General features: G+C 51.4%; 1 protein-coding gene across 1 annotated transcript; it reads left to right on the forward strand.

Annotated features, from left to right (window-relative positions):
* The first annotated feature begins 4,467 nt into the window (after positions 1 to 4,467).
* On the forward strand, positions 4,468 to 24,766 carry DHX37 (DEAH-box helicase 37). Its single transcript, XM_084762976.1, has 27 exons — positions 4,468 to 4,606; positions 6,649 to 6,818; positions 7,652 to 7,764; positions 8,581 to 8,917; positions 9,444 to 9,592; positions 10,697 to 10,789; positions 11,694 to 11,790; positions 12,783 to 12,896; positions 13,889 to 13,990; positions 14,123 to 14,237; positions 14,652 to 14,747; positions 14,976 to 15,058; positions 16,406 to 16,550; positions 17,311 to 17,387; positions 17,591 to 17,823; positions 18,612 to 18,723; positions 20,105 to 20,211; positions 20,304 to 20,492; positions 20,682 to 20,806; positions 20,898 to 21,014; positions 21,841 to 22,013; positions 22,276 to 22,390; positions 22,506 to 22,643; positions 22,816 to 22,910; positions 22,995 to 23,068; positions 23,489 to 23,586; positions 23,720 to 24,766. Exons 1-27 carry the CDS (start codon positions 4,504 to 4,506, stop codon positions 23,803 to 23,805), a joined length of 3,456 nt encoding a protein of 1,151 aa, XP_084619102.1. The 5' UTR covers positions 4,468 to 4,503; the 3' UTR covers positions 23,806 to 24,766.
* The last annotated feature ends 1,903 nt before the right edge of the window (positions 24,767 to 26,669 follow it).

Genomic DNA, 26,669 nt, shown 5'->3' on the forward strand with positions numbered 1-26,669 from the left:
TCTGGTCAATCTCCAGAGCCATAAAAATGAAATAAATGAAATTCTAGGAAACACCACCCCAGCATATACAGTTGTTGGTTACTCGCCCAGAACTGTGGTCCTTGGCAGGCAGGGAGAGGCTTCAGAGCACCCTACCTAGGGCTCACCCATTCCCTGACATCTCCTGAGGGACTTTGCCATGGGCCAGCACCTACACTGACAAATCCTCCAGAGACCTTCGCTGCCCATGGGAACTTCATCTGTACAGCAGGACAACGTCCACCCCAGTGTGCTCGGCCTCACATAACTCACCTGTCACCGCATTCAGCCTGGCACTTCTTCAGTCTTATCTTGTGGGCCTCTTGGGCCTACGTATAGTGTCAGGTCCTGTGTCCTTTCTATCTTCCATTTCATAGACTCCAGGATGGAACCTTCACACCCACCCTAAATCAAACAAACCAGGTCGACTTGAGCAAGTTTGAAACAACCAGAAAGATAAACCTTGATCCATTTCAAAGAGCAAACAATAAGCAGGGCGGTGATGGCGCACACCTTTAATCCCAGCACTCAGGAGGCAGAGGCAGGCGGATCTCTGTGAGTTCAAGGCCAGCCTGGTCTACAGAGAGTGCATTCCAGGACAGCTACATAGAGAAATGCTGTCTTGTAAAGCAAACAATAATAATAAATAAAATAGAGAGAGAGAGAGAGAGAGAGAGAGAGAGAGAGAGAGAGGGAGAACACTGGGGCCCTGGACCCATCCCCATCGCCAGGAAAGAGAGAAATCAGAGCTCAGATTCCTCCATAGGTGAGAGCTTTAGTTGTGCACCATGAGGACCTGGGTTCAAATCTCCAACATCCACACAAAAAACTTGAAAATGAATTTTGAACTCTGTCTGCTGTATTATAGAAGTTTCAAATATTATTGGAGATTTGGTTTACTTTTTTTTTGTTTGTTTTGTTTTTCGAGACAGAGACAGGGTTTCTCTGGGTAGCCTTGGCTATTCTGGACTCACTTTGTAGACCAGGCTGGTCTCGAACTCACAACGGTCCACCTGCCTCTGCCTCCCGAGTGCTGGGATTAAAGGCATGCATCACCATGCCCAGCCTCTTGTTCACTCTTAGGAACACAAGCATGCCAATGTGCGTGCCCCTTTTCTTTCTCAGTGTCTAAGGTGCTCTTTGTATCTTCTGGATGTTTGTTCTGCATCTACTATTTTAGTGCATTTATTTTTTTTGTACGTGTGTGCGCCACAGTTTGTATGTGCCACGGTGTATGCGTGAAGGACCGTCTCAGGGAGTCAGTTCTCTCCATGCACCATGGGTTCTGAGGATTGAACTGCCAGGCATCAGGCTTTGTGGAAAGTCCCCTCGTGTGCTAAGACAGTGCACACCTTTTAATCCCAGCACTCGGGAGGCAGAGGCAGGTAGTTTGAGGGAAGTCTGGCCTACAGAGTGAGTTCCAGGACACCTAGGGCTATGCAGAGAGAACCAGCCTAAAAAGATATTATTATTGTTGTTGTTGTTGTTGTTATTCTGTGCATGTGTGTGTGTGTGTGTGTGTGTGTGTGTGTGTGCGCGCGCGCGCGGTACATGCGTGAGATCCATGACAGAACTCAGATGGTCTGGTTTAGGAGTCAACTGTCATTACCTTTTAAGCCATCTTACTGCATCTTGTAATTATTTTTTCTTTTTTTTGTTTTGTTTTGTTTTGTTTTGTTTTTTGAGACAGGGTTTCTCTGTGTAGCCTTGGCTGTTCTGGACTGGCTTTGTAGACCAGGCTGGCCTCGAATTCACAACAATCCGCCTGCCTCTGCCTCCCAAGCAAGCTACCAGGCCCAGCTTGTAATTTTTTTTTTTTCAAAGACAGGGTTTTACTATGTAACCCAAACTTGTTCTTCTTTTCCCACATTTTTTACCTTTTCCTTTCTTTTTAAGATTTATTTACTATGTATACAGTATTTTGCCTGCATGTGTGCCTGAAGTCTAGAAGGAGACACCAGATCACATTATAGATGGCTGTGAGCCACTGTGTGGTTGCTGGGAATTGAACTCAGTGCTCTTAACCTCTGAGCCATCTCTCCAGCCCTCCTTTTCCTTTTTTTTTCCTCCTCCCTTTTAAAGACAGACTGCCCTTTAGTTTACTCTAGAGACAAGGCCACCTTTGAACTTATTATCTTTCTGCTTCCCCCTTCCAAGGTCTGATATTTCAATGTGCCACCACACCCCATTCAAATGAACTCTTAAACAGAAAAAAGTGTGGTACAGTGTAACTGTTCTATCTGCAAAGTAATTACAGGGTTCTGAAATGCTTCCGAGTGTGCCTCAAAGTGACAGAGTACATATTAAGCCATTTAATAAGATGGCTTCTTTTTACATTTTCTGTTCTTGCCATGGAAATATTTTACATTTCTCCCCTCCCCCAGCGGGAACTAATACGCCTCACCTGTGAGGATATTAGAAAACACACATGAACAAAAAAATGAGGAGAGAGGAGACATTTGTACTAGGGGCAGTTATATGTTATATGTTTAATCAGTACTAAGAATTTATTTTACTCTTGTTTTTGTGTGTGCTTTGCCTGCATGCCATGCATATGCACCAGCTGTGTATCTACTGCCCTCGAAGGTCAGAAGAGGGCACTGGAGTTAGGGTGCTCTATGTGGGTGCGAAGAACTAAAAAACTGGGTCCTTTGCAAGAGCAACAAGTGCTTTTACGCCATATTTTGTTTTGTTTTGTTTTTCGAGACAGGGTTTCTCTGTGTAGCCTTGGCTGTCCTGGACTCACTTTGTAAACCAGGCTGGCCTCGAACTCACAGAGATCCACCTGCCTCTGCCTCCAAAGTGCTGGGATTAAATGCATGCGCCACCACTGCCCAACATTTGACACCATATTTTTAGGCCTCATTTATTTTATTTTATTTATGTATTTTTTTATTGGTTTTTCAAGACAGGGTTTCTCTGTGTAACCTTGGCTGCCCTGGACTCTCTTTGTAGACCAGGCTGGCTTCAAACTCACAGAGACCCATCCACTTGCCCCTGCCTTTTCTCTTCTCCCCCCCTACCCCCAGACAGTTTCTCTGTGTAGCCTTAGATATCCTGCACTCCTTTTGTAGACCAGGCTGGCCTCGAACTCACAGAGCTCAACTTGCCTCTGCCTCTCAATTTATTTATATTTTTAATTTTGTTTTGTTTTGTTTTGTTTTGTTTTTTGAGACAAGGTCTCTCTGTGTTAGCCTTGGCTGTCCTGGACTCACTTTGTAGACCAGGCTGGCCTCGAACTCACAGCAATCAGCCTGCCTCTGCCTCTCAAGTGCTGGGATTACAGGCATGCGCTACCACACTTGGCACACCTCTCATTTATTTTTAAGACACGGTTTCTCATGTGTATCTCTGGCTATCCTGGAACTTCCTCTTGTAGGCCAGGCTGGCCTCGAACTCAGAGATCCACCTGCCTCTTGCCTTCCAAGTACTGGGATTAAAGGCTTCTATGTCTCACTATGTAGTTATGGCTATCCTGAAACTCACTACCCAATTAGATATGTAGACCAAGCAAGTCAGGAACTCACAGAAATATACTTACCTCTGCCTCCTGAGTGCTAGCTGGGATTTAAGGAACATGCTCCCACACACCTGGTGGTTTATTGTATTGTAGTATTATTATTATTATTATGATGATGATGATGATGATGATGAAGAATACAGTGTTCTGTCTGTATGCATACCTGCAGGCCAGAAAAGGGTATCAGATCACATTATAGATGGTTGTGAGCCACCATGTGATTGCTGGGAATTGAACTCAGGACCTCTGGAGGAGCAGTCAGTGTCCTTAACCTTTGAGGCATCCCTCTGCCTCGATTTATTGGTTTGTTTGTTTTTTCGAGACAGGGTCTCTCTGTGTTGGCCTTGGCTGTCCTGGACTCGCTTTGTAGACCAGGCTGGCCCCGAACTCACTGTGATCTACCTGCCTCTGCCTCCCTAGTGCTGGTATTAAAGGCGTGCACTACTACGCCTGCCTTGATTTATTATATTTTTATGTGTGTGTGTGTGTTTTACATGTGTTTGTTTGTGTATGCACATTTAGTGCAGTTCCCAAGGAGAACAGTCGTTAGCGTCAAATCACCTGGACCGGTTGTGAACTACCATATGGGTCCTGGGATTCGAACTCGAGTTTTCTGAAAGAGCATCCACTGCTTTTAATGGCGGAACTATCTCTTCAGCCCCAAATTTTTATTATTATGTAATTCAAACGTCCTTAGACTGCACCTGGTAAGACAGCTTGGTCAGAAACTGACATCCCTCAGATACTTCTAGGCCCGGCCCCCTTATTTACATAGGACCCGCCCACAATCGGCGTGCGCCCCGCCTCTTCCGGCACGGCCTCTCTTTCCGGCAGGTCCCGCCTCCAGCTCCTCCTCTCAGAAGCTGAGGTTGGGCTCTTGCGCATGTGCAACCCGGAAGTCTTGAAACTTAGTTCGGGTTCCCAGTGGTCTTCGCTGAGGGAGCCGCGCGCGTGGTGAAGACACCATGGGGAAGCTGCGCCGCCGCTACAACGTGAAGGGACGGCTGCAGGCGGAGTCCCGACCTGCCAAGGGCCCTGAACCGCCGCCTGTGCGGCTGGAGTTCGAAGGTGAGGAGCCGGGGACCGGGAGGATCGCTGGAGTGGGAGCCAGGTTCCACAGGACCCGAGCAGGGGGCGTGACAGCCTTTCTGTACCGCGACGTGGGGATGCTGGCCGGAGTTTGATACGCACATGAGGTCTTTTTATCCATTCTCAGGCCTTCCAAAATGATCTCGTTCTAGAGACCTGTAAATGTGTGTTTCAGATTAGGCCCGTGAGCCGTACGCCAGGTTGCTTGCAATGCTTGGGTGTTGGGGCCCCAGATCTGTGAGCCCCGGGAACACTGTTCTGGGCTCCGGGAGTAGTGAGAGCAGAATAGATGGAAATTCCTGTCACTCCAGGCATGTTTGCTTACCCGGAGCAGACAGGCACAGAGAAACGATAAAGTGCATAAGATATGGTAGGCATGCGGGTAAGGTACCAGAGAGAGAGAGCCTAAGATAGGAGTGGGTGGTGTGCTGGGGAAGGTCTTCCATGGATCGTGTAATGTCAAGACCTTGAGAAGACCTGCGTGGAGCTGAGAGGGGAAACGCAGGACTAGGGGACATCAGCGTTTTGGGGGTTGTGTAGATGATTGGCTGAGTATGGTAGCTCATTCCTGTAACCCCAGCAATTAGGAGGTAGAGGCAGGAGGATCTCTACAAGTTTGAAGTTAGCGCCTGAGTTCCGCAGCGAGGCCCTGTCTTTTTTTTTTTTTTTTTTTTTTTTTTCCTCCCTGAGACAGGGTTTCTCTGTGTAGCCTTGACTGTCCTGGACTCACTTTGTAGATCAGGCTGGCCTCAAACTCACAGCGATCCGCCTGCCTCTGCCTCCCCAGTGCACAACCACCTCCCGGCTGGCAAATAGACTTTGTAAATCTAGCAGGAGGGATATGAACCCAGGGCCATCTGGGCCATGTAGCATGGACCAGGCCAGCTAGGGCTACAAAGCAGGACACTGTCTCAATCGCGATCTTCTAAAAGAGAGGAAATAGGGAGTTATGGTAGACTTAGCAAAACAAGGATAGGACAGGATGGAGGTGGTGCATAATAATGGTGTATTGGTTGTGGCAATTAAGGAAAAGCATTACGGTTGAAGGACGGTGGGGCAGGAGGCTGGAGCTGGTGCTCAGATCAACGAGATGGTCTTTGTATTCTGGTGTCTTCTGAGGGAGCTGGCTGGATTTTCAGACTGACTTGGCCCCTGCCCCAGTAGAGAGGTGACAAGAGTGAGTCCCAGAATGGGCATTGGCCAGGCTGCTGCTGGAGAAGGCAGAATGTGGGCTGTTCACGGTGGGGTGTGAGTGCTTGGGCCCTGCAGATGTTAGAAGGAAACCCAGAAGCTACTGACTCAGCTGTGCAAGACAGGCAAGTTCAGGGGACAGAAACAGTTTTGTGTATAGATGGTGTTTACTTAAGTCTGATGAGTGGAGTGTTGGCTCAGTGAGAAGAGAGACCAGGCATGAAGGAGAGGAGGGTGGAGGCGGGGCACTGACCCCGACCTTGTGAAAAGGACTCGCCCTCCATCTCGGATGCTGCATGGGAGAACAGGAATATTGGTTGGAGTACTATTCCTGGCTGACTGGTTGAACAGAAGAGATCTGGTCTTCAGGTCTGTCTTCTCCTGTAACTTGGGTTTAGGGCACATCCCTTCACATACCTGTGCCTTTGTTTTCATATCTATAAAACGGGACCTAACTTTTCCTCAGTGGAATTACAGCCCCACAGCTCAGTAGCCCAGTTCCGAAAGCACTCTTCAGGGTCTCGTGTATCCCAGCCTGGCCTGTGTCGTCAGGGATGACTAAACTTCTGGTCCTCTTGCTTGGCTTTACGAGGTACTGTCTAAGCATGCTAGCCAGGCTTCCTCCTGCTTGAGCCACATCCCCCAGCCCCTCTAGAGTGTCATAGTCTGGTAATGATAAACACACAGACCCTTGTTTGGCACTCAGAGACTTGTAGGTGTAGGTGACACAGGCCACCTGCAGCAGGTGGTAACCTGAGACCACTTACTGTGAATGAGCATTGACACCCCTTGACTTCCTGCACCCTAGTGAGACAGAGCTGTATTTTCAGACAAGGATGTGTTGAAAGGAGTGGATGCGAGCAACGCACTCGTTCTCCCGGGGAAGAAGAAGAAGAAAACCAAGGCGCCACCCCCGTCGAAGAAGGAGAGGAAGCCACTGACAAAGAAGGAGAGGAAGGTGCTACAGAAAGTCTTGGAACAGAAGGAGAAGAAGAGCCAGGTACGCCTTGCCGCGGCTGGTCTGCACCAGCTCTCCAGATGGGGCTGCTTGAGACGTGTTCCTGTCCCTCCGTGTACTCTCTGAAGAAAGATTGTCTTGTAGAACTTCCTGAAAGGAGGGGAGTGTTTTGTGTCTGTACAGTGACACAGTAGCCACTAGCGACATGTGGCATCCAAGTGAGCCTCTGAGCATGCTGGCCTGATTTAAAAATTGTGAAGTGAAGCCAGGCAGCAGTAGCAGTACACGCCTGTAATCCAGCACTGGGAGACAAAGGCAGGCGCATCTCTGAATTTGAGGCCAGCCTGGTCTGCAGAGAGAGTTCCGGGACACTGAGGGCTACACAGACATATCCTGTCTCAAAAAAAAAAAAAAAAAAAAAAAAGGAAAAAAGGAAAATGTGCATAAAACACAGAAGTACAGCATTAAAAATCAATAAAGCCAAAATTGCTACAGCTCACCTAGGGTGGTAGAAATTATGTGGCCATGTGAGTAGCCTAAGGACAGGCCAAATGAGCTGTCTGTTAGTCATATCTATCCTGAGGGACCATGACACCTGAGAAGTCCCATGGTTTATTTAGTCTGGTTGCTGGGCCTTGGGACAGCCAGCGCTGCAGAATTGTATCCCATGACCCTGGGTTCTGTAAGATCGAAGATAGCTAACCTGTGTGTCCAGAGTACCTCATAGCTGTGGGGTGACATCTTGCCTTATAGTTTAGAGTCTAATATTAACTAGACTAGGACCCCCTGAAAGCCCAGCCTCCCCAGGAGAAGGCCTGGGACCTGGTCAGCTGTCAGTAGCTACCCAATAACTAATGCCCTCATGTCTTTCCCAGCGGGCTGAACTGCTCCAGAAACTGAGCGAAGTCCAAGTGTCGGAGGCTGAAATGAGTCTCTTCTACACCACGGCCAAGCTAGGCACCGGGGACCGCATGTATCACACCAAAGAGTGAGTCACAGATGCTAAGATGCTCAGGTCATGGGGGATGTGGAGGGTTATCCTTGCTGAATGTTCCTCTATCACCTGCCTGCCATCTTATATGTCACAAGTAGGTCAGTTTCTCACCAGCCATGACCTTGGTTTCGCACCTTTAAGGCCCCATCTGCCATGAAGCTGCTTCTTGCAGTTTTGTGTAACATGAATTCAGGGCCTTCACATTGAAAGCCCACGCCCCACTGGGCTTGACCACTGCAAATGTGGGGCCGCCCCAGTCTGCCATTCTTGCAGGGTGACACACCCCAGACCATCGAGCACACACACACACACACACACACACACACACACACACACACACACACACACGGAGCTTCTCTGTCCAGGTGGCACATCCCAGACCATTGAGCGCACACATGCAGACAGACAGATAGACACACACACACACACACACACACACACACACACACGGAGCTTCTCTGTCCAGAGAGCTGCTGTTGTACAGTGGTCCAGCCTCACTGGAGCTGAGGTGGAACAAGCAGCAAAATGGTCCTTTCCCTTTGGAAGGAGATAGTGTTGGATAGCCAAGGACTCATATGCCCTACATCCAGGAAATGTTAGGCAGACACAAGGGGTCCTCTGCGAAAGAGACTGAGCCCAGTGGCACACAGCCTCCCTGGTAGGTGACTTCAAGCAGACACTTGAGTGTAACAACCTACAGGAAATGTGTCTCGGAGCAGAAACAGCCAGTGCCAAGGTCCTAAGGTGGGAGGGGTAATGGCCCTTGGCCCTGGTCTGTGGTGTAGCCTTCTGAAGTCTCTGCTCTCCCAGGAGGAAGCCTGACCAGCCCTCGGCCCAGGGCCAGGAGAAGGTCAGTAGCCTTGGTGGGGCTCACCGGAAGCGCCGCAGGTCATCATCAACAGAGGACTCTGAGTCTTCAGGGGATTCAGAGCCTGAGGAGGCCGTAGCTGACCAGCCTAGGGCCAGCCCGGGGAGAGATCTAGGGCATCTGCCATCAGCTCCTTCTGGGACCAAGAGCCCTGCCTCCACTCCCCAACCCCCTCCACCTGGGACCCCTGCGCCTTCAAAAACAGCAACCTCTGCCTCACCTCCACCCGTGGCCAAGCCTGCTGTATTCATCCCCGTGAACCGCACCCCTGAAATGCAGGTTTGTTCCTCTCCTTGTGGTTAGAGAAGCTCAGGTTAATGGGACATCTTGGCAGAAAGGAGTCTCAGTGTCCACTTCCAGGAGTGGGGGCCTGGTTGTGCCTCCTTGTGGGACTCCGGGGTGAGATGGGTGATATAATAGCGTCTCAAGGGCCCAGGCTGGTGCTTCTCTGGAGCTATTCAACACCAATTGGCTGTGTCTTTTATTTTCCCTTACTTTTTATAAGGTGACTTTTAAATGTCATTTTCATCGTATGGGGGTTTTGCATGCCTGTGTGTGTGTACACCACATGTGTCCCTGCGGAGGTCAGGTGAAGGCGCTGGTTCTGCTGGAACTGGACATACAGATAGTTGTGAGCTGCTATGTGGTTGCTGGAACTCGAACCCAGGTCCCCTGCAAGAGCAGCCAGTGCTCCTACCTACCAGTCTATCTCTCTAGCCCCTGGCTATGCACTTTAGAAGCTGAGTCACCATGCATGGCCTGGGTGTGAATGGGTTACCCTCCAGCATGACTTCTTCCCCCACAGAAAGAGCGGCTCAAGCTCCCGATCCTTGCTGAAGAGCAAGCCATCATGGAGGCGGTGGCTGAGCACCCCATTGTCATTGTGTGTGGTGAGACTGGCAGTGGGAAGACTACACAGGTGCCCCAGTTTCTCTACGAAGCAGGCTACAGCAGGTAGGACTGGGCCAGGGGTATCCCTGTACTCTCTGGGGGACCAGAACCGCTAAGGGTTTGAACTCCAACAGACCCAATCCTGGCTCTGCTTTGTGCACTGTGTGACGTCAGACAAATTGCCAGCCTCTCCCGAGAGATAGGGATGGTGACACTAAACTCAGTGGTCACGTGGGTTCGGTGATGAACGCACCATCGTGCCAGGTACATGGAGTAATATGTCTCCTACTATTACTCTGGCCTCTTGTGAGATGAGCACTGTGTGTCAGGTCACTTCTCTTAGGAACTCACGCTCACCACTGTGAGCTTGTCCCCTTGGCAGGTGGCATTGTCAAGGGCCAGATCCCTTTAAGAATGCAGTCCAGCTGGGCGCAATGGCTTATTCTGTAATCCCAGCACTCGGGAGGCAGAGGCAGACAGATTGCTGTGAGTTCAAGGCCAGCCTGGTCTACAAAGTGAGTCCAGGACAGCCAAGGTTACACAGAGAAACCCTCCCTCGAAAAAAACCCAAAAAATAAAAAATAAAAAAATAATGCAGTCCTGATTAGCCATCCAAGCTGAAGGGAATCCTCACGTGTGCATTCAGTCTGTACACATGGAAACTTTTCTTGCCAGGTTCTGTGCACTCAGTGTGGTTTTTCTGTACCCCAACAGCCACCTCAGCTCACTGTGAGGTTAAATCAGTTAGTAGGAGATACAGAGTTCTAGAATTCTTTTCTCCTGGGCCCCAATTCTCAGCACTACAGGGTGTATTTGTCATACTGTTGTCTGGACTTAGGCTTTTGTCTGTTCAGGAATGCCATGCAGCTCAGCCCCCCTCACCCCATCCCTACCTTCCCCACCCCCCCCCCCCAGATGAAACTTCCTCATTCCAGCCATGTCCCTGGGATCTGTGTCCCTGCTGTATACCAAGCTCTGCTAGGTTCCCAATAGTGCTGCAAGATGTGGGCCGCCCCCTGGCTGGCCTTTATCTTTGCTGTACTGACACTGGGCAAGGCAAGCAATGTTGGTGCCCTGTGCTCTGGGTTTCAACCTCAGTGACTAATGACCCTGACATGTAGGTGGCCCCAGGACAAACAGGCAAGGCTAATGTGTCTTCTTCCCCAGTGAGGACAGCATCATCGGTGTCACAGAGCCCCGCCGAGTGGCTGCCGTCGCCATGTCCCAGCGAGTGGCCAAGGAGATGAACCTGTCACAGCGGTGAGGCCCTGATTCCTGGGGATCCAGGGAGACTTTGCAGGCTTGCTGGGAGGAAGATGCAGTAGGAGTCATTTTTGCCTCACTCTCAGGAATGGTCCAGCAGAGACTTCCTGACCTCCTGAGGCAGGGGCTGTGGAGCAGGGGAGGGGCCATCTAGGTACCCAACACTTACTGAGGGACAGTATGCCTGTATAGGAGCTTGGCTGTGAGCAGGTGACAGACAGCTAATGAACCAGTGGTGTAAGGCCACATAAACCCAGAATTCTGGTCATAAAGCCTTTTGCCAGACCTTAATGTTCTTTACAGTGTGAGGCAGGGAATGGAACATAGGACCTTCATGTTCCAGGCAACCACCCTGCCACCAAGCTCCCCTCCCCTGCCTTAACTTTTTTTTTAAAAGATTTCATTTATTATGTATACAGTATGATCAGATCACATTATAGATGGTTGTGAGCCACCGTGTGGTTGCTAGGAATTGAACTCAGGACCTCCAGAAGAGCAGTCAGTGCTCTTAACCACTGAGCCATCTCTCCAGCCCCAACTTTTTTATTATAAAATGTTTACATGCCCACAAATAGACAGGATAATGAGGCCCAGGTACCTGCAGGCTAGTGTTAGTAGCTGCTCCCTACGCCCAGCCCTGTAGCATCTCCACCATCTTGTCAGTGCCTGGCTCTGGGAGTGAAGACCTGCTTGTCTCCCAGTGAGCTCAGCTGCCCAAGATCTGTAGTGTGTCTGGTGACGTAGCTCCTCAGTCTGCTTGTCACCCAAGCTTCCCCCTATCCTTGGCCCAAAGAGACCAGAGCTTGGGGCAAGCATGGCATGGGACGATCCTCCCCTGTCTCCCTTGAAGGGACTGTGTAGCCAGATCCCCCGCCACCCGAGATGAATCTTCTCCCCATAGGGTTGTCTCCTACCAGATCCGCTACGAAGGGAACGTGACAGAAGAAACCAGGATCAAGTTCATGACAGACGGTGTGCTGCTCAAAGAGATCCAGAAGGTAGGATGCCTGCCCTAGTCTCACACAGGACACGTGGTGTGTGTTTGTATGTGTGCGTGTGTGTGCATGTACGTGTGTGTGTGTGTGTGTGTGTGTGTGTGTGTGTGTGTGTGTGTGTGTGTAAGGGACAGTAGAATGTAGAATGTTACCCTGGCTGTGATCACCAGTGTGACTGCCATCTGTGGCGTTGAGCGGGTCCATTCTTGGAGCTTCATTGACTTGATCAGTACACTGGCGTCTCATAGAATCATTTTCATTCAGAAGTTGTCAGTGATGAAGGGCAGGGGGTCAGCGTGAGCAGAGAGGGCATAGGGTGAGTGAGCAAGGTACCTGGCATACTCATTTTGCTAGAGGGAGTAAAGAGCTTTCCTAGCATGCATGAAGCCCTGGTCCAGCCCCAGCAACACACGCACAGGCACACACACAAAATGAACCAAACAACCACCACCAACAACAAAAAAGCTTGGCATCCCAGCACTTAGGAGGTGGAGGCAAGAGAATAAGAAGTAGTTCAAGGTCATTCTTGGTCACATAGTTCAAAGCTAACTCAGGATGAATGGGATACCATCAAAAGAAAGTAAAGGAAGGAAGCCAGGATTTTTTTTTCCTTTTTTCATTTCTTATTTTTGGTTTTTCAAGACGGGGTTTCTCTGTGTAGCCTTGGCTGTCCTAGATTCACTTTGTAGCCGAGGCTGGCCTCGAACTCACAAAGATCTGCCTGCATTCCCTCCCCCCCCACCCCCCCCCACCCCCCACCCCCCGTGCTGGGATTAAAGACGTGCTAGGAAAGGCTGAATTTGCAGTGTGCGATTGCAGCCTGATTCCTGGCCATGCAGAGTGGCTGCAGACAGTCAGAGTGCCCATGGACTTCTCCCATGAGCCTCTAGTAGCTTCTGAGGGAGTGGGAGCAGCCTGGGATTTGGTATGCGGTTCAGTGCCTGTGATTGTAGGGGCTTGGTGGCATTCTAGTGTAACTGCCCCCACCTCCTCAGGACTTCCTGCTGCTGAAATACAAAGTGGTGATCATTGACGAAGCCCATGAGCGGAGCGTCTACACAGACATCCTCCTTGGCCTCCTGTCTCGCATTGTGGCTCTCCGGGCCAAGGTGTGTGGGAAGTACCTTGTCAGGGGCTTGGGCTGGGAGGGATACCAAAAGACACAGTCTACCTGGGTATGAGTTATTGCCAGTGCCAGGCTACATCAGTCCGTGCTGTCCCTACTAACTCACAGGCCTTGTTCCTGTCATGCATAGTGAGTGACCTCTCCACAGGCAAAAAGCTAAAGCTGGGAAAGCCTTGCTAGAGCCAGCTAAAGGGGGTGCACTCAAAGCATCAGGCTCTGTGGGTTCCCAGGACTCCTGGGTTGAGCCCTCTGCTCTCCAGGCCTCCCTCCCAAGCCTGTTCCACTTTCCAGCTCTTTGCTCAGACAGTGATGAGGGACCAGCTTTGGGGAGGTGCTATATGGAGGGAATTTGATAAGTGGCCCTATTTCTGTCCTTCAACAGACAAGCTCAGTGGGGAGGCATGTGTTCTGAGGGTGCCGTGTGCCCAGCCACATTCAAGGCACTAGGGATGGGCAATGACCAGGGAAGGATGGTCTGCCATTCCTGCCTTCCGGGAGCCACTCTGGTCAGGGTGGCAGGCAGGAGGCAAATTCAGGATTGTGAGTTGGAAATAGATAAGGAGCCAGTCAGTGAGTACCAGGAGGACTAAGGGCCAGTGACAGTCTTCCCAAAATGTGACCTGAGAGTGAAAATGACCACAGACAGGATGCACAGTAGGTGGCGAGAGTCCCCAGCTCAAAGACACCCAGCCAGCTCTAGAATATTTTATGTCCCTCCAGAAAGAAGCTCTGGGTCCCATGACTGAGCCTCTCCCATCCCAGTGCTGACCCCAAGCGTAGGATCCTGCTGTGGCCCTTTAGCGGCTCCATGGTCAGGGCTCTGACCTATGTGAACCCCAGCAGACAGGCTCCCTGTGGCTGTGTTCCATTTCTCCTGGGGGCAACCCGAGGAGTGCAGGTGCTAGTTGTACGTAACCGAGGAGCTGAGAGGTACAGCGTTCCATGTGCCTGAGTCACCTGGCTGTTCTTCCACAGAGGCGCCTGCCCCTCAAGCTGCTCATCATGTCAGCCACGCTCCGGGTAGAGGACTTCACCCAGAACAAGCGGCTCTTCACCACTCCTCCCCCGGTCATCAAGGTATGATGCTGGTAAGCCCCTGGCCAGCTTCGGCCTGACCTTGATGAGTAAGAACTGGCAGTGTTAGGGGTTGATTCAGAGGGCAGAGGCCCTGGGCTGCAGCATCCTCATATCTGTGTGGATCTGTCACAGGTTGAGTCTAGGCAGTTCCCTGTGACAGTACATTTCAACAAGCGGACCCCATTGGATGACTACAGCGGTGAATGCTTCCGGAAGGTCTGCAAGATCCACCGCATGTTGCCTGCAGGTGAGGCCTGATGAGATTGGCACAGCCCTTCCTCACTGAGGGCATGGGTTTGCCTTTCATCCTTCGGGCAGCACAGGGCACAGTCAGACCAGTGGCATGGTGACTCTTCCCAAGTCTCAGCCATAGCCACTCTGGTACCCTTCACAGCTAAGGCAAAGGTGGGCGTGTCAAAGCACCCTCTTGAAAAGGGCAAGCATGGAAGCCTCTGTCCTTTAGAGTCTGACCCTAGCCAGCCCTGTCCGGCTTCAGTCTTATCAGGTGCCCGCCCCCCACCTGCTGGCCTAGGGTGATTTGTTCCCACCCACCCAGTCCCTGTTTCCCTGGGTCTTGGCTCCTCCTGGTTCTCCCAGCTTTTCAGCAGGTGCTCCTTACAAGAATAAGTTTGCCAGATGACTGGCCGGTTTCTCTTTGTAGGCGGCATCCTGGTGTTTCTCACGGGGCAGGCTGAGGTGCATGCACTGTGCCGCCGGCTTAGGAAAGCCTTCCCCACACGTTGCCCCCAGCCACAAGGTAAGTACCCACAGCCTCCCGTCAGAGCTCACCACCTGCTACCCCTGGACCTCGCAACTGGTACTCTGGTTGGGGTTTCAGCCTCTACCTCAGTTTCCTTGAGGAGAGCTTGCACCTTTGTACCCCCAAAATAATATGCTCATCACTGCTGCAGCTTTGCTGTGGGTGACAAGAGTAAAGTGCTAGCTGCCTGCATTGGCAGCTTCTCACCCGCTTCTTCCTTTTCAGAAAAAGAAGAGGAAAAGGACTCAGCAGAAGGGATGCGGAGGTTTAAGAAGTCCCGGACCCGGGCCAGGAAGGCCCAGGCTATGGTATGTGGGAGCCTGTGGAGCCCAGCTATGGCCAGTTACCAGCTTCATGTAGCTGTTAAGTGTTAAGAGAATGAATTTAAAGTTAAAGTCCATTTCCTCCAAGGCATCTAGGAGCCAAACTGGTCCAGTCCTGTTGCGCAGCGCAGAGTCCTGGTGGGTAGTACAGCTCTGGAGACTGCAGGGTAGGGTTGCATCGTGATTTACAATACAGGGTCTGCCAGGGAGGGTCCTGGAGCACAGATAAAGCCATGGGTGCTTGCTGAAGTAGGGAGATTTGCTGTGTGAAGCTCAGGCCAGGCCAGGGGAGGGGCCATCTCAGGCATCCTGATAGCTGGATGCAGTGTCGGTGGTATGGATACTCGCTGTGGCTACTGACGGCCTCTACCTTCTTTTACACTTAAGGTGGGCCAGGCGCTTAGTGAACTCTGTGTGTGCATAGCTCACAGCAGTCCTGTGGGACGACCTCATGCTCATATTTATTTATTTGGTTGGTTGGTTGGTTTTGTTTTTTGAGACATGGTTTCTCTGTGTAGCCTTGGCTGTCCTTGACTTGCTCTGTAGACCAGATTAGCCTCGAACTCACAGAGATCTGCCTACCATTGCCTCCCCGAGTGCTGGGGTTACAGAGTGTGCACCGCCACACTCAGCCTGATTTATTTATTTTATTTACTTATTCAGACAGAATGTCAGTATGTAACCCTGGCAGGCCTGGAATTTGCTATGTAGACTAGGCTGGCCTTGAACTCACAGAGATCCATTTGCTTTTGCCTCTAGAACACTGGGATTGAAGGTGTACACCACCACGTCTAACTCGTACCTAATTAAAAAAATTTTTTTTTCTTTATATTCATTTTATTTTATGTGCATGAGTGTTTGTTTGTGTGGTTTTTGTTTTTTGTTTTTGTTTTTTTTGCCCGGGAGTGGAGGGGTTTTCGAGACAGTGTTTCTCTGTGTAGCCCTGGCTGTCCTGGCCTCGCCTTGTAGACCAGGCCTTGCTTGTGTTTCTGTATGTGCACCATGTGCATGCCTGGTGTGTGGGGAAGTCAAAGGAGGGAGTCAGATCCTCTTGAACTGGAGTCGAGATGCTTGTGAACTATCCTGTGGGTGCTGGGAATCAAACCCAGGTCCTCTGTAAGAGCAACAAGTGCTGTTAACCATTGAGCCAACTCTCTGGCCCCTGGTACCTAATGTTTAATCTAGGAGACCGAGGCACAGAAGATCATTGCTCAGTGACCTCACCTCCTAGGTCCCTGTGACGAGGTGTCCTCTGAGGAAGTTTTTCTTTACCCTGGGTGGTTCGGTTCACACCCAAGGTTGCCTGAGCCCATGGTGTTGGCGTCTCCTCAGGCACTGCCCCACATCAACCTGGACAGTTACTCTGTGCTGCCAGCAGGCGAAGGTGATGAGGACAGGGAGGCAGAGATGGATGACGAGGAGGAGGCCCTGGGCTCTGACCTGGATCTGGACCTGGGTGACAGTGAGACAAATGAAGGTGTGTTCTGGCAGAGCCCTGCCCTCAGGCTCATTGCTCCCTGATGTCAGCACAGGTCTGCAGAGTCCCTGTTGTGTTAAAGGGCCTGAAGGCCCTGGGGCCAGAAGAATCTAAGTCCTGTCCCCATATGTGTTCATGTGACCAAACACATCCTGGCTCCTCCACACTCCACTAAATGTGGTCTTTCTGGTGGCTTTGTCCACTCGGGTCTCCTGAGGTCCTAATACTTGTCATGGTGGTGTTGGGGTCACCATCCCCAGGCTGGCCTTTCCTGTGCTGGCATAGTCCTCATGCAACAGGGAAGGCGTCTAGATTCTCAGGGGCCCCGAGTATGTTGTTGCCCATCAAGACAGGTTTTCCCTGTGTAGTCCTGGCTATCCTGGACTCACTCTGTAGACCAGGCTGGCCTCAAATTCACAGAAACCCACCTTCCTCTACCTCCCTGGGTACTAGGACCAAAGATATGCACCACCACGCCCAGCTTAGATTCTATCTTTAGAGAGAGATACTTCTATGTGTTTTATGTCTAGAAAAGGTTCCTTCTGTACAAGCACAGCCTGCCACACTGTCTGGAGGGATACATACATACACCAGGGCCAACTTGCTCTCAGTGGCTGCTGCTGCGGGGCAAGCATTGAAGGCTGGGGTGGCGCCTTTCCCATGGGAGGGGGTGCTTCAGGGGCTGCCGGGCAGCCAGAGGCAGGCCTGTGGCTGTGCCATGTGTCCAACCTGGACTCCAGTGTCCCATGTTTGACTGCAGGTGAACAGCCAGATGCTTCCCTGCCCCTCCATGTGCTCCCGCTCTACTCTTTGCTGGCCCCTGAGAAGCAGGCACAGGTAATGGGACAACTCTTTAGAGCATTAAGGTGGGTGGGTCAAGCCTCGGGTGCTTTCCCATTCCACTCACTCTGATAGTGGAGGAAACAGTTGAAGCCACTGGTGGCTGTGCTTGGACCTTGCCTAGCTGAAAGCAATCCTTCCATGGCTGTCTCACAGATTTTTACCTATCCTGATGTTGTTTTGCCCACTACTGCTTCCAGGTCTTCAAACCTCCCCCAGCAGGAACGAGGCTATGTGTCGTGGCCACCAATGTGGCCGAAACATCCCTCACTATCCCTGGCATCAAGTATGTGGTGGACTGTGGGAAAGTCAAAAAGCGCTATTATGACCGTGTCACAGGCGTGTCCTCCTTCCGTGTCACCTGGGTTTCCCAGGCATCCGCTGACCAGCGGGCTGGTCGTGCAGGCCGGACAGAACCAGGTCACTGCTATAGGTAGGTCACTAGTACCTGCGTCACAGGCGTTGAGAAGCAGACTTGCAGCCGCCCCTCTGCAGTGAGTGGGCCATGCGTCCTCAGGAGCACCATGGCCCTTCCATACTGCTGGCTGCTTTACCCTGCCTTCCACCCCTGTGCCTGTGACTGGTGGTCAACAGCTAGTTCAGAAGTACTGTCCATCTCTGTTGCTCCTGTCTCCTGTTGTGGACACCTGTGTCCCTGTGTTAGTTTCAACGTCTGTGCTCATCTCTGGCCCTGTGGAGCTCTGGGCCTTATAATGGAGGAACAGACCACTAGCTGAATGCCCAGGGTCTCATCTCACACCTTCACCCCATTGGTTGTTTGCAGTCACACGAGGCAGGGTCTTGTGTCAGCTGCTTGGGGTCTGTGTGTCCCTGAGGCAAGAGCCCTTAGCATCTTCATGCACTGGCCACCTCTGTGCCTTCTTGGGAACTGTCTGTCCAGGCCTTTCCTAGATCTAAGTTAGGCTCCAAGTGTCTGCTGATAGCTGAAGTCTGGGAGTTAGATCATATTGGTTATGTCGCTGGTCAGTATTTTCTCCAATTAATGTCACTTTGAATAGCTTTACTGCTCTTCTTCCAGCACCATTTTAGTTTATAGAAAGGAAAACTTAAGACAATACAGGATAGTATAGTCAGGGTAGCTGGAGGTGGGGCCCACTGCCCCTGGTAAGGCGAGGGCCTGCCTCTGTGAGTGGCAGGTATGGGTAGGTCCAGAAGTCTGTCTGACTTTCTTCTTTCTGGTCCCTACTTCTCCCCACTTAGGCTGTATTCCTCAGCTGTTTTCGGGGACTTTGAGCAGTTTCCTCCCCCAGAGATCACCCGCAGACCAGTGGAGGACTTGATCCTGCAAATGAAAGCCCTTAACATTGAGAAGGTCAGTGTTCTCATGTCGTTTTCTGTCCTGCTCCACACTTGCCTCATGGCTTGTGTGCATGTACCACACACACATACAAATAAATAAATGTAAAATAAAAGAACTTTAAAAATAAAGAATAAGCCAGGTGTTGGGATGCATATTTTTAATCCCAGCACTCAGGAGGAGGAAGCAGGCAAATCTCTGAGTTCAAGGCCAGCATTGTCCAGGGCTACAAAGAGAAACCCTGTCTTGGGGGGCAGGGGGCGGGAAAGAGGGAGAGGGAAATGTAGCTTGATTACTTGAATACCTTGTGTGCTGGAAGGCCTAAGTTCCATATCAGTACCACATAAATTAGGTATGGGGTGCACACCTGAAACCCCAACACTCAGGAGGTAGAGACAGGAAGAATAGTTCAAGATCAGGTTAGTGGCTCACATGTATAGCCCCAACACTTAGAAGGCAGAGGTAGCAGGGTTGCCATGGCCTAAGGCCAGCCTGAAACATGAATTCCAGCACAGAGCAAAGCCAACTTTTGCTCTCACTATCTGTGTTTGCTTTCAGACAGCCCTGACTATGTAGCCTTGGTTGGCCTGAAGCTCCCTCTATAGGCCAGGCTCAGACTCACAGAGATCCGCCTGCTCTGCTTGCCCATGCTAGGGTGAGCAGTGTGCACCGCCATGCCTGGCCAAATCCTATCTCTTAAAAAGACTGTATGCAGCGGCACATGCCTGTGCCCTCATCACTCTAGTGAAGAAATCTGTCCCTTAAGGAGGGGTGGGAATCCCTAGATATTTTTTCTTTTTTCTTTTTGTTTTTTTGTTTGTTTTTTTTTTTGAGACAGGGTTTCTCTGTGTAGCCTTGGCTCTCCTGAAACTCTCTTTGTAGACCAGGCTGGCCTTACAGAGATCCGCCTGCCTCACAAGTGCTGGGATTAAAAGTGTCCATGCCTGGCTGAGCTTTTCTTTCTTTGTTACAATCATAACTGATTCAGAATTAAGAAAAATCACATACGTTAGTTCATCATTGAGAACTTAACAACATTCATCCCTGTGGCACCTGTGGCCACAGCAATGTTTTTCAAGCATAATACCTTAATTGTCATGCTGTGTTTCTAAATATTGTGTGATGGTTTCAATGTCGTTGCTTATAAACTCCTAGGTTTTAGTTGACAAGGATAGCCCCTGGCACACAGTAGGATTAATTTGGAATCCTAGCACATGGACCTGGAGAGGTCTTGGCAACTTCCTCAGCACTTAGCCCCCATGTCCCAGAGAGCATGAGCCATGGCCTAAAGGACACGCTGGAGGAAAGGGGGAGCAGCACCTATTGCAGCTAGCGTGACCTCATGGGCTTGGCTTCTCTGCATCACTCTGTCCCTCCCCTGCTTTCCTGTGCCAAGGTCATCAACTTCCCGTTCCCCACACCTCCATCCGTGGAGGCCCTCATTGCTGCAGAGGAGCTGCTGATCGCCCTGGGGGCCCTACAGGCGCCTCCAAAAGGAGAAAGGTAGGAGGGGGGAGGGGGGAGGGGGAGCCCAAGCATGCACAGAGCCTCCAAGTGCAGGCTCCATGGCTCCCCATTGTGTCCCTTGCTCCCAGGATGAAGAAGCTGCAGGAGTCACAACTGAGCTGCCCCATCACCGCGCTGGGGCGGACCATGTCCACCTTCCCTGTGGCACCCCGCTATGCCAAGATGCTGGCACTGAGCCAGCAGCATGGCTGCCTGCCCTACACCATTGCCATCGTGGCTGCCATGACTGTGCGTGAGCTGTTTGAGGAGCTGGACAGGTGGGTTAGTGACAGCCTCGTCCCTCGGAGCTCTCTGGGCTCTTTTTGATATCAGTGGTATTCTGGGGAGCCTGAGCTGCTATGTCTGAAGATGGGGTGGCGGAGGGCGAGGATCTGGAGATCCTGACAGTCAGAGGATCTCTTGAGGGCAGTAGGCTGAAGCCCAGCGGGCCATGTGTGTGTTTACAGACCAGCTGCCAGTGAAAAGGAGCTTGCAGAGCTGAAGGGGCGCCGAGCCCGGGTCACCCAGACGAAGAGGACCTGGGCTGGGCACGGGGCATCTCTGAAGCTTGGTGACCTCATGGTGCTGCTGGGTTGGTGCCACTGCTAGGGCATAAAGGAGGGTGATGGTGGCTTGGAGGAGGTTGGAGCCACCTAGTGATTACCCCGTACCCTGCCCAACAGGTGCTGTGGGAGCCTGTGAGTACGCCGGCTGCTCACCTCAGTTTTGCCATGCTAATGGGCTGCGCTACAAGGCCATGCTAGAGATCCGGCGTCTGCGTGGCCAGCTGACCACTGCAGGTACAGCCCAGGTGACAGTGTGAACAGACATCTGGTCCCCGTTCTGCTTGGGCTTGGTGTGATGGAGACCCCATACTTGCTCATTTGCCTGCTCACTAAGATGGGCTCTTAACCCTAGGTCAGTACCCAGTGCCCTTATACAGGTTCCCTGCACACTCACCCAGACGGCTGCCCTTCAGGCTCTCTGCCCCTCTGTTCCTCTTCTCCTGTTCTGCCCAGGACCCTTCTCTCCACCTGTCCCCAGAGTTCTGGCCCATGGGTACAGGATTCGCACTCATCTTAGCCACATGTGTCACCTGGCACCTCCGTCTAGAACTCAAGGAGTGTCCCCACCTTCTGATCCAGGGTAGTCACTGGGTGCAGGTAGCATCTAATTGGGAACTCAGTGCTGTTCTAGCAGCTGTGGGCTTCAAGGATCAGTGGCTGTTTTCCTGCCACATGCTTTCCCACAGCATCTTTGTGGGCTGCTGTCCTTCCTTCTCTCACACTTACGCAGCCTCACCCTCAGATGCAACAGCCTGCAATTGTGGACGGCCACCCGACACTAATGACAGCAGGTGGCCATGTGGGTCACAGGCCACCTTTCAGCAGAGGGGACAGATGGGACTGAGGTTCCTGTAACTAGCATACCAGCTAACATGGCTTTGCAGACATGGGAATCTATGGCGTTGGCCTTGGAAGGAGTTCTTGGCTGAGCCACTGTTGGCCTGTGTATCAGAACCAAGCACTGTGTGGGCAAGGCCTAAGTGCTGGGTGATATCCTGAAGGCCTGGCCACCTTCCTCTGACCCCAGACTTCCTATACTTCTTTCTCACCTTCCTCCCAGTCAATGCAGTGTGCCCTGAGGCTGGGCTCTTCCTAGACCCCAAAATGCCGCCGCCTACTGAGAGCCAAGTGACCTACCTGCAGCAGATCATGGCAGCTGGCCTGGGTGACCACCTGGCCCGCCGGGTTCAGAACGAGGACCTGCTGGACCCCAAGTGGAGGAACGCCTACAAGGTGGGACATGGGCCTGCCCTTGGTGACTGGCCCCATGACCTCTGGGGAAAGCTCCCACAAAAGAGCAAGTGAAGCCCTTTGTTTATTGGGGGTTAGGATATCACCCCTAGTTTCAAGGTATCCCCAAGCAAGCAATGTATCCTGGGTATTGCCCGGTCATTGACTCACTGGCTTGATAGTTGGATCCTGAAGGTTGGACTTGAAGACTCAAGAGAGCTCAGGTTTTTCTCTGACCTGAGCCTCCATCCATCTTTCTCTATAGACTCCTCTCCTAGATGACCCCGTCTTCATCCACCCCAGCTCTGTACTCTTCAGAGAGCTGCCTGAGTTCGTGGTCTACCAGGAAATTGTGGAGACCACCAAGATGTACATGAAAGGTATTGTGTAGTAGCCAGGCCTCGAGCCACGGGGTGACATCAGTGGGCCCTATAGAGTACCCTGTGTGTCTGGGAAAGCCTGTGAGACCTGCTGACTGCCCTCTCCTGGCCTCAGGTGTCTCTACTGTGGAAATCCAGTGGATCCCATCCCTGCTGCCCTCCTACTGCCAGTTCGAGGCACCCCTGGAGGAGCCGGCTCCCACTTACTGTCCAGAGTCAGGACGGGTGCTGTGCCACCGGGCCAGTGTGTTCTGTGAGTTGGGGTCACTTCCTTGGTGGCCTGACCACCTGCAGCCATGAGCTTCTTGGACTCCTGAGCCCATGTAATGTGCCTGAGGGTATCAAGTGCAGCACTCCTGCTCCTCCGATGGGCTTGGAAGGATGGATGTGGCGTGGGCCCTTTATCACATGTTCTCACCCTCCAGACCGCGTGGGCTGGCCACTCCCCGCCGTCCAGGTGGATTTTCCTGAAGGCCTTGACCGCTACAAGTACTTTGCATGGTTTCTGCTGGAGGGACAGGTAAGGGCCTGGGCTACCTGTGGCCTGTCTCCTAGGTGTCATGAACTGCAGGCCCCACTCAGCCGTCCTATGCTCTGTTGCCAGGTCTTCCGCAAGCTGGCTTCATTTAAGAGCTGCCTGCTGTCTAGCCCCGGAACCATGCTGAAGACTTGGGCCAGGTACAAAGTGTATTCCTAGCATGTCAAGGGGGCAATGGCAGAGAGACGTCCCTGGGGCTGCTATGTCAGTCATGTATGCTGGGGATGTGACAACCTCAGGAGCTGTCAGTGGGCCTGGTGCATTTTGTCCCTCTGAAAGATGGCTGGGGTCCCTGCTTCCCTAGCAGGACTCTTCCCTACCTGTCTTACTCCACTTTTCTGTGTCCCCTCCTCCTATGGACCCCAGCCTTTGAAGGAGGACTCAACCTAACCCAATGTACCCTCATGATAAAGAATATCTGTATTCTCCAAGGGGCTGGTTGGCCATGAGTAAGGAGAGGTGCTAGTGAACCCCTACATGCTGCCATGCACAGGAGGCTGACCAGCCCCACCATCTGTCCACCCCCATTTCTGGTCTAGTCAGCTGTCCCCTTTCCACAGGCTGCAGCCCAGGACAGAGAGTCTGTTGAGAGCCCTTGTGGCTGAGAAAGCTGACTCCCGTGATGCCCTACTGGCCGCATGGAAGAAAAGACCCAGATGTGAGTGTGACGGGGCTGAGGTGGGAGGATGTTGCTCAGTGGAAGGACCTAACCATCCCATGGGCCATAGTGGTGTGTCCAGCCAAGCACCCCCCTGTCCTGCCACTCTAACCCTGGCCACCTCCTCCCTCAGACCTGCTGGCTGAATACTGTGAGTGGCTCCCGAAGGCTATGCACACAGACGTTGAGAAGAGTTGGCCCCCCATCACTGACTGTTGACCAAACACCCAGCTGTACAGTCAGCCAGCTCCTCAGCTATTACCAGGAGGCACGCTGTGGCCCTGGAAGGCCTTTTTCACCTGAGCCCAATTCAGAGCCAAGCTCGCCACTATGCTGACCAGGAGTGCCTTCTTCTTTGAGACTGTTACAAGACAGACATGGCGTGTCTCCCACATTCCTCCCTGTCTAACATGGGCTCTTGAGATGACATTAGCCCCTATGGATGCACAGTGGCTATACCAGGACAGAAAAATGGACCCTTCTCCCAGAGCACCTGTCCAGCCTCATAGCATCTTGGGCAGGAGGTGCACTGCAGACTTCTGTGACCCAGAGACTTTCCCTGAAAGGTTGTTCCTAGATGAGGCATAGATACCACCGCAGAGCTGTGTCCCACACAGATGGAGCCTCGTTGCAAGAGTCCCGCTTTGGCATTTGTAGACAGTAAGCTCTGTCTTAAAAAGCTACTACTCTAGTTGGGTATGGTCTCGAACCTGTGGCCTCAGCTGGTAAGGATCAATGTAAGACCAACCAGAGCTACATAGCAACACTGGGTCTTTTGTTTTGTTTTGTTTTTGTTTTTGTTTTTGTTTTTCAAGACAGGGTTTCTCTGTGTTAGCCTTGGCTGTCCTGGACTCACTCTGTAGACCAGGCTGGCCTCAAACTCACGCCTGGCTCTGCCTCACAAGCTGGGATTAAAGGTGTGCGCCACCACGCCTGGCAACACTGGATCTTTTTGTTTGTGTGTTCTGTGTTGTTTTTTAAGACAGGGTTTCTCTGGAGCTCTGGCTGTCCTGGAACTAGCTTTGTAGACCAGGCTGGCCTCGAACTCAGAAAGATCCACCTGCTTCTGCCTGAATTCTGTGACTAAAGGCATGCGCCACCAGCACCCCCTACCCCCACCCCCACCCCTTGCAAAACTCTGTCTCAAAAAAACTTTTTTAGAGTAAACGTTCATGACGAACTGTTTCGTTCCAGCTTGTCAGTCTGTTACATCAAACATGTTTGCATGCTCAGCAGGTCTCACCCTATCCCTCTCCAGAACTTCATCCTTAGGTGATTGTCTCGTTCATTCATTCATTCTCTTTCCCTCCCCTTTCTACCCACCCCCACCCCCCCCACCCCACCCACCCCACCCCCGCAACCTCCCCCTGACACAAGTGTTGAGCTATCTGTTCATTTTCTTGGCTAAGTGTGTTCTATCAAGTGTTAGGCTGCATCTGTCCATCTACAGAAGAGAGCAAGTTGTTTACCTCTGGTGGGAGGGGGGGATGCAATGACAAATGATGCTGATGCACTCGGTCATCACTTGGGCCACTTGTAGAGAGTTCTGTAAGCAAAGCCACACTCTTCTCAGACAACACTTAGGAAATCCCTTCTCTCTGTGGGCTGACATTATGCTCTTGATAATGTCTTTTGGCTGGACACGGTGGCCCACGCCTTTAATCCCAGCACTTGGGAGGCAGAGGCAGGTGGATCACTGTGAGTTCGAGGCCGGCAAAGATCTGGGTTTGATTCCCAATACCCACATGGTGGCTAACAATCTATAATTCCAGTTCCAGAGGATCCAGTGCCCTCTTATGCCTTGCCCAGGCACTCCACACGTTGTACACTGACCAATTATTAAACATAAAAGTCAACCTTAATATCCATTAGGAAAATGCTGATCAAAACTACATGAGAGCTGGGCATGGTGGCACACGCCTGTAATCCCAGCACTGGGGAGGCAGAGTTAGGCAAATCTCTGTGAGTTTGAGGCCAGCCTGGTCTACAAAGTGAGTCCAGGACAACCAAGGCTACACAGAGAAACCTTGTCTCAAAAAACCAAAACAACAACAAAAAACTATATGAGAGCCGGGCATGGTGGGGCACGCCTGTAATCATAATCCCAGCATTTGGGAGACAGAGGCAGGCAAATCTCTGTGAGTTTAAGGCCAGCCTGGTCTACAAAGTAAGTCCAGGATAGCCAAAACTACACAGAGAAACCCTGTCTCGAAAAGCCAAAAAACAAAACTACGCAAGAGGTTGGAGAGATGGCTCAGCAGTTAAGAGCACTTACTGCTTTTGCAGAGGACCCAGGTTCAGGTCTCGACTCCCACATGGCTGTTCACAGCCATCTGTGATTCCAGTTCGAGGAGACATGGACGAGGGGACATGGATGATTCCCTCTTCTGGCTCCTCAGGTACCAGGCAAGCACATACATAAAATAAATCTTAACTACATGAAATTTCACCCCAATCCAAACAGCATTCTACAAGAAAATGACAAGGGAGCCATGTGTGATGCTGCATGCCTTTAATCCCAACTCTCAGAGGCAGCAGCGGGAGGTAGGTAGGTAGATGAATCTCTGAATTCCAGTGCAGCCTAGGTCAAAGGGAGTTTTTGCACATGGATGCTGGAGCTAGAAACCAGTCCAGCCACTGTGGAAATCAATATGGAGACACCTCAGAATCCTAGAAAGACCTGTCATAAGACCCAGCAATATCTACTGAGTATTTACCAGAGGACTCCAAAGCAACACGTCACAGACACGCTAAGCAATATATAGCCCGGTGCCCAGCAAGGTAAAGAATGGGTGAAGAAAATGTGGTTTATGTAAGAAGGGGATTTCTTTCAGCCATGAGGAAAACAGCGAGATTAACCTACTAAGCTGATTAAGCCAACCACAGGAAGATGAACACTATGTTTTCTCTTATTTGCAAATCCTAGACTATAAATATGTAAAACCATATATGGGTGATGTGAAAGTAAAACTGAGGAACAAAAGGGATTAACATAAGAGAATGGTGGAAGGGGGCAGTGCCCAATACATTACTGGCTATATGAAAATTGTTCTATGAAACCCAGTTGAGGTTTTATTATTTGA

The sequence above is a fragment of the Acomys minous genome (assembly GCF_964271855.1).
Source record: "Acomys minous genome assembly, chromosome: 16".
Taxonomy (NCBI): domain Eukaryota; kingdom Metazoa; phylum Chordata; class Mammalia; order Rodentia; family Muridae; genus Acomys; species Acomys minous.